Source organism: Coregonus lavaretus (assembly GCF_964263955.1).
Source record: "Coregonus lavaretus genome assembly, contig: HAP1_SCAFFOLD_6311, whole genome shotgun sequence".
NCBI classification, from domain to species: Eukaryota; Metazoa; Chordata; class Actinopteri; order Salmoniformes; family Salmonidae; genus Coregonus; species Coregonus lavaretus.
The window spans coordinates 26,820-33,630 of record NW_028158728.1 but is presented as its reverse complement, the minus strand read 5'-3'; the positions used below and the strand labels follow the sequence as shown (position 1 = coordinate 33,630).

Sequence of the window (6,811 nt, the reverse complement as noted above, 5' to 3'; positions counted from 1 at the left end):
TGGTATCAAACACATGATTTAATTCTGTTCCAGCCATTACCATGAGCCTGTCCTCTGATTTAAAGTGCCACCAGCCACCACTGTATGTGTCAGAGTCGGTCCGACTGTGTGTGTCCTTACGTGGGTCATATTCTCCTCCAGCTCCTCTACCCTCTCCAGCGCGGCGGTCTTGGTCTCTGCGTCCTCCAGCAGCGTCCCCACGTCAAACACATTGTCCAGGTAAGCCTGGATTTGGACCTGCAGCCGATCACTCTCTGTGTGCTTCAACCTCTGGAAGGGGGAGAGGAGAATGTGTTCATTCAGTGTGTGTGTGTGTGTGTCTGTGTGTCTGTGTGTGTCTGTGTGTGTTCTCACCTCTAGGTAATCGTCCAGATTGAGTTTGGTAAAGTCATACTGAAGATGCACTCTGAAGTTCATGTCCTCAACAGAATGTACCACAATGTTTATAAACTGCATACAGGCCACCTGCACAGACAGAGGACAACACACACTTCTGAATACTCTCACACACATCTAAGATACACACATATCTGACATTGCAGCCACCACAATCAAGGCTAAGCATCAGCAGGCATCATCCACGCCTGTGTGGGAGTGTGTGAGAGTGTGAGAGTGTGTGAGAGTGTGAGTGTGTGAGAGTGTGAGCGTGAGTGTTTGAGTGTGTGTGAGAGTGTGCGTGTGTGAGTGTGTGAGACTGTGAGACTGTGAGAGTGTGAGTCTGTGAGACTGTGAGTGTGTGAGAGTGAAAGTGTGAGAGAGTGAGAGTGTGAGATAGTGAGAGCGAGAGTGAGAGTGTGAGCGTGAGAGAGAGTGAGAGTGTGAGAGAAAGAGAGTGAGAGTGAGAGAGAGTGAGAGAGTGTGAGAGTCATACCATAAAGTCAATGTTGTCATCCTCGTTCTTAAAATGCTCCATCAGCTTCTCAAACCTCAGGGTCTCAGAGCACACCTGACATAACGAGGGGGAGATTGGAAAAGGCTGAGAAACACCATCAGCAATCAATCCAGTGTAGCCAGACACACTTACACACACACACACACACACACACACACACACACACACACACACACATACCCACAGACACACAACTTACTGTTTTAAAGTTGTCGAAAGCAGACAGGATTATCTCATGACCTCCTCTGACCAAACACACAGCCGCCAACAGCTCCAATACCAGAGCCTTAGTCCTGGAGATAGAGAGAGAGAGAGAGAGACAGAGAGCGAGAGAGAGAGAGAGAGCAAGATTTGTGACCCGTTGCCACAAGAAAAGGGCAACCAGTGAAGAACAAACACCATTGTAAATCCAACCTATATTTATGTTGATTTATTTTCCCATTTGTACTTTAACTATTTGCACATTGTTACAACACTGTATATATATATACATAACATGACGTTTGAAATGTCTTTATTCTTTTGGAACTTTTGTGAGTGTAATGTTTACTGTTAATATTTATTGTTTATTTCACTTTTGTTTACTATCTACTTCACTTACTTTGGCAATGTTAACATAAGTTTCCCATGCCAATAAAGCCCTTAAATTGAAATTGAATTGAAATTGAATTGAGAGAGATAGAGACAGAGAGAGAGAGAGAGAGAGAGAGAGAGAGAGAGAGAGATATAGACAGAGAGAGAGAGAGAGAGAGAGAGAGAGAGAGTCTTTAGATGGACTTCAGAGGTTCTATCTAGTTACCCTTCTCTGTTACAAGGGAGTCCTGGCCAAAATACAAGGTCTGGTTCCCTCTAAAGCAGTGGTTCCCAACCTTTTTCGGTTACTGTACCACCAACTGAATTTTGCTCTGCCCAGAGTACCTCTGAATTTTACCAGTAGGCCTTTAGTCTCATGAGTCTTCTCAAGTACCCCCCGTGGATAGACCAAGTACCCCAAGGGGTCCTAGTACCCCTGGTTGGGAACCACTGCTCTGAAGGTTTCTTCCTTCCTAGGGCAGACACAGAGAGAGGTGTGTACTGTCTACTGACCTTGGGTTTCTGTTGTTGAGGCTCAGAGCGATCTCATTCACAGCATGAGGATGGGACATTACCATGTTAAAGCCATACTACAGACAGAGAGAAAAAATGCAAATAATGACGCTGATGAACAAATACTCAAGAGGACGAGGGGAAGAAGAGGTGGTACTAGGAAGAGAGAAAGAGAAGGAAAGAGAGAGATAGGAGGGGTTAAAAGAGAGAGATAGGAAGGGTTAAAAGAGAGAGATAGGAGGGGTTAAAAGAGAGAGATAGGAGGGGTTAAAAGAGAGAGATAGGAGGGGTTAAAAGCGAGAGGGAGCGATGGGTGAGAAGGAGTCAGAGCAGCAAGGTGAGAGGAGACAGAGGAGTAGTTCACCTGGTAGTTCATGATGGCTCTGAGACACATCACACACACGTGCACGTCGTCCTTCTTACACACCAGTCGGGAGTTCTTCAGTGTCTTCCTACTGGGCAGTGTGTTAGACCTGGACACCAACGCTGAACTAACACGCAGTCAACATACAGTAAACACAGAATTAACACAGGAAGTTGGCGTGTGTGTGTGTGTTATCTGATGGATTGGCATAAATGTGTGTGTGTGTTACCCGATAGAGTGGCGTGCGGAGCGCGGTATGTTGTTGCCACTGGAGGGGGAGGGCAGGTTGCTGTCTCCATGGAGATCTTCTATAGAACGACTCCAGGGGGAATCTACAGCTCTCTCCTCAGTACTGGCCTCAGATACCTCCCCATCAAACCTACTCACACACACAGTCACGCACACACACAGACACACGCATGCGCACACACACATACACGTGTGACTCAACAGAACACACGCATAGGGAAAAAGTTATATGCACACACACACACACAGTCACTCACACACACAGTCACACACACTCACGTGACTGCGTATTGAGCGAAGGAGAGGTACTCTACTAGGACATCCAGACCCTGATTCTCCTCATTGAGAAACTCCCTCACCCACCTGGAGACAGAGGAACAGTATATTACCATTTATTATCATGTTATTATAATATATTGTCATAGAAATAATTAACTGTTAAATATCTAACTATACAAACAATCAGCAGAACTGCTAGCCAATCAACAATCACTAAAACCACTAGCCAGCTAAACCCTGTCTCGGAGTCAGAATCACTAAAACCACTAGCCAGCTAAACCCTGTCTCGGAGTCAGAATCACTAAAACCACTAGCCAGCTAAACCCTGTCTCGGAGTCAGAATCACTAAAACCACTAGCCAGCTAAACCCTGTCTCGGAGTCAGAATCACTAAAACCACTAGCCAGCTAAACCCTGTCTCGGAGTCAGAATCACTAAAACCACTAGCCAGCTAAACCCTGTCTCGGAGTCAGAATCACTAAAACCACTAGCCAGCTAAACCCTGTCTCGGAGTCAGAATCACTAAAACCACTAGCCAGCTAAACCCTGTCTCGGAGTCAGAATCACTAAAACCACTAGCCAGCTAAACCCTGTCTCGGAGTCAGAATCACTAAAACCACTAGCCAGCTAAACCCTGTCTCGGAGTCAGAATCACTAAAACCACTAGCCAGCTAAACCCTGTCTCGGAGTCAGAATGGTTTGGAACTGAGTGAACGTCAGCGTGACTCTGATTCGGTTCAGATTCATTTTGATCCAGGACTCTTTGCAAGTGATTGGCTGCGGCCTGTGACTCACCCGATGTGATTGGTCCGTAGTGAGATCTCCAGCTCTCTGAGCACCTGAGTCGACTCCTGGACTCTCCGACGGAATTTCTGACAACAGTAGGGTTACGGTTATTCTGGAATTCCCTCAAAATAATTTCCTGTCTGCTGGTTTGGGAAATTCTGGAATTCTAAATTGTATCTACCCTACTGTGTCAGGTTGAGGGACAAATGTTACAGGGTGTGTTTCCATCTTGTTTCTATGATATTACTAGTTCTGCTACCATGGTGACGAGGTTGTCACTCACCTTGCGTGTGACGGCTGGGTCAAGGAATCCTCTCAGCTTCTGGATGTAGGTGTGAGGAGGGTTCTTCACCTGGAACCGCTCCTACAACACACACAAGTACAAACACACATACATACATGCACACACCCACGCACACACCCACAAGCAATGGTTACACGCTTGCCTTTCACACTGGCCAAGGACTGGACTGGTATATCAGCCATGTGACGCTGGCCACACACATCCTTCCAATGGGCTTAGGGGAGCTTTGTCCATATATCTTACACCTATCCAGTTCCTTCAGGTCTACTAACATAGAAGAGGGACAGTGCTAGGGGTCATTATCAGACCAGGCTGTTCTTTGGCCAATCAGGGTTGACCTTCTGTCTCACCTGATCACATATCAGCTCCCACTTCTTCTCATTGTCGTAGCAACGCAGCAGACGCACCTTGTCAGGAGGCAGGTTCATCGAGTTCTGAGAGACGGAGAGAGAGACAGCAAGAGAGAGATGAAGAGAGAGATGGAGAGAGAGAGAGAGAGAGAGAGAGAGAGAGAGAGAGAGAGAGAGAGAGAGAGAGAGAGAGAGAGAGAGAGAGAGAGAGAGAGAGAGAGAGAGTGAGAGAGAGAGAGAGATAGATAGATAGATAGATAGATAGATAGATAGATAGATAGATAGATAGATAGATAGATAGATAGATAGAGGGGGGAGGGAAATTAAACTAATAAAGGACGCACACGGCTTCTCCAGAAGATCTCTGTCTACTGAAGACAAACATTCCCTCTTCAGCAGAGAGATGAGCATGCGTGAGCAGTGAATTAAACATGAGTATGTGTGCATATGAAAGACTCTTACTGACAACCACACACTCAGTGAATTAAATATGGCAGTGTATCGGGGGAGAGGCAATGCGTTGCATAGGCAGAGACAGAGATGGTATTCACAACAAGACGAATCTATTCTAACTAGTCAGCCATAATGGGTTAGCGTACACACTCCAACACACACACACACTCAACGCTCGTACATACACACACATGTAATGTATGAGATGTGTATGTGAGCATGTGTGCGTTTCATGTGTGTGTGTGCACATTCTGTGTGTATGCATGTGTGTGTGTACATGTGCACATGTGTATGTGTGTGTGTGCGTGCATGCATGCATGCATGTCTGTAGGCCTTTTGAGAGTGTGTGTGAATGTGTGTGTGTGTGTGTGAGTGTGTGTGTGTGTTACCTACCAGTGCAATGGAGAACCTCTCTTCCAGCTCAGCAGGATCAGGCATGGGCAGCTTGACAGGAGCAGCCCTGGCCCGGATCACCGCTAGCTGGGACTCCATACTCTCTGTGTTCCCCATGGCTCACACACACACACCTGTACTGTCAATTACACACACCCTTACACCAGCAACTCACACACCCCTCGCCATCAAATCAGACAAACACATCTCTCACAGTCGTCACCACACGCACATACACGAGCACACCCGCTCACACCCCTAAACGTCAAATCACACATACACACAAACACACACAGACAATAGTCTCTCTGCAGTCAGTCAGATACAGGCAACGCCTCCTGTGATTCGGGAATACTATTCGGTTTTTTTCTCCCAGTGAGACACAGTCTGAACGACCGACAGACAGACTCACGCACGGCGAAACGAGATCAGAGAGATGCGGTAAACCGATGGCGCGTGTCTACCGGGGGGCCGTGTCTATCCTCCAGCGTTCATCTTTTGTCCTCCTTTCTTCTCATCGCCGACGACCGCACGGTGCACGCACCATTTACCGAATCCAGCTGAGACCGAAGTCCCACTGTCCGTCTCGCGCTAAGTCTGCATCCCTTCCCGGTTTACTGTGTATCCTCGGTAACGGGTATGATGATGCTGATAAACGAACCGGGCGTCCCTGGTGTGTGTATGTGTGAGCGAGCAGGCTACTTAATCCGCCCCCTCCTCCACAGGCGACAAAAGCGAGAGTTCAGCCTCCACGCACGCTTTCTCCCCCCCGCAACGACCCCCACTTTCTAGCCGACACACAATGAGCCTTCTGCCGCTTCGCTCTCCTCGCCTCCCGCCCCCCTGCAGCGCACAGCCCACATCCGTGAGCGAGACGCGAGGGGAGGGGGACTTGGATAACGTCTGCCCCTAGACACTGATCTAGAGTCCGTTTTACGCGTAACCCAGTAATGGTTGAGGTTAGGATTTGGGGAGGATAAACTGATCCTAGCTTATTTTGGGCAATCTCTACACAGAGCAGAGGGATGGGAGGCTTTGTTTTGTTTTGGTGCATCCTGGTAGTTAGAGTCTTAATCGTTTAACGACGAGCTATCTATCTCACAGATGCTCTTTGTCCAGACTTCTGACCCCCCTTTATTAGGTCCATTTCTATGAATAGGCCTGGCCTATTGACCTATAATGGTCCTGCTGACTTCTCACCATATTCTACCTTTCTGGCTTTTGCTGTTATTTTGTACAGGCAATCTAAGCCTAGGCCTACTAAAATTGCCACTAAACATGTTTAGCCTTCTTTAATCCTGGCTTTCAGAGATACATTAAATTAGTGGTTTTATTTATAATTAGGCCTAAACGACGTTAATGGCTTTGGTATTGAGTTATTTTGGGGCCAGATGCATGGCTATGGCCCAGATATGCTTATAGTAAGACCTTATAGTAATACCTACTAGACCCACAATTATAAAAACAGTTTTATTCATAATAAAATTGAAAATACATAGATCCAATATATACAAAAATATAGGCCTTCATTTTAATTATAAACATTAGTGGTCAGTAGGCTACAAATCACCAACGTCTCGGACCTATAGCCCTTATAGTCAGGGGTTTGCAAATGAAAAAGTCAGCATAAACATGTATTCAGGGCCTGTGGTATCA

General features: G+C 46.7%; 1 protein-coding gene across 1 annotated transcript; it reads right to left on the bottom strand.

Annotated features, from left to right (window-relative positions):
* Window positions 1-120: 120 nt before the first annotated feature.
* On the bottom strand, window positions 121-5,272 carry LOC311123653 (formin-like protein 2; the record flags this gene model as incomplete). Its single annotated transcript, XM_084197894.1, has 12 exons — window positions 121-270; window positions 355-465; window positions 872-946; window positions 1,092-1,185; window positions 1,979-2,055; window positions 2,343-2,469; window positions 2,572-2,721; window positions 2,871-2,954; window positions 3,665-3,741; window positions 3,939-4,019; window positions 4,310-4,393; window positions 5,156-5,272. Coding segments are annotated over 12 exons (1,227 nt in total), but the record flags the coding sequence as incomplete, so codon positions are not given.
* Between the last annotated feature and the right edge of the window lie 1,539 nt (window positions 5,273-6,811).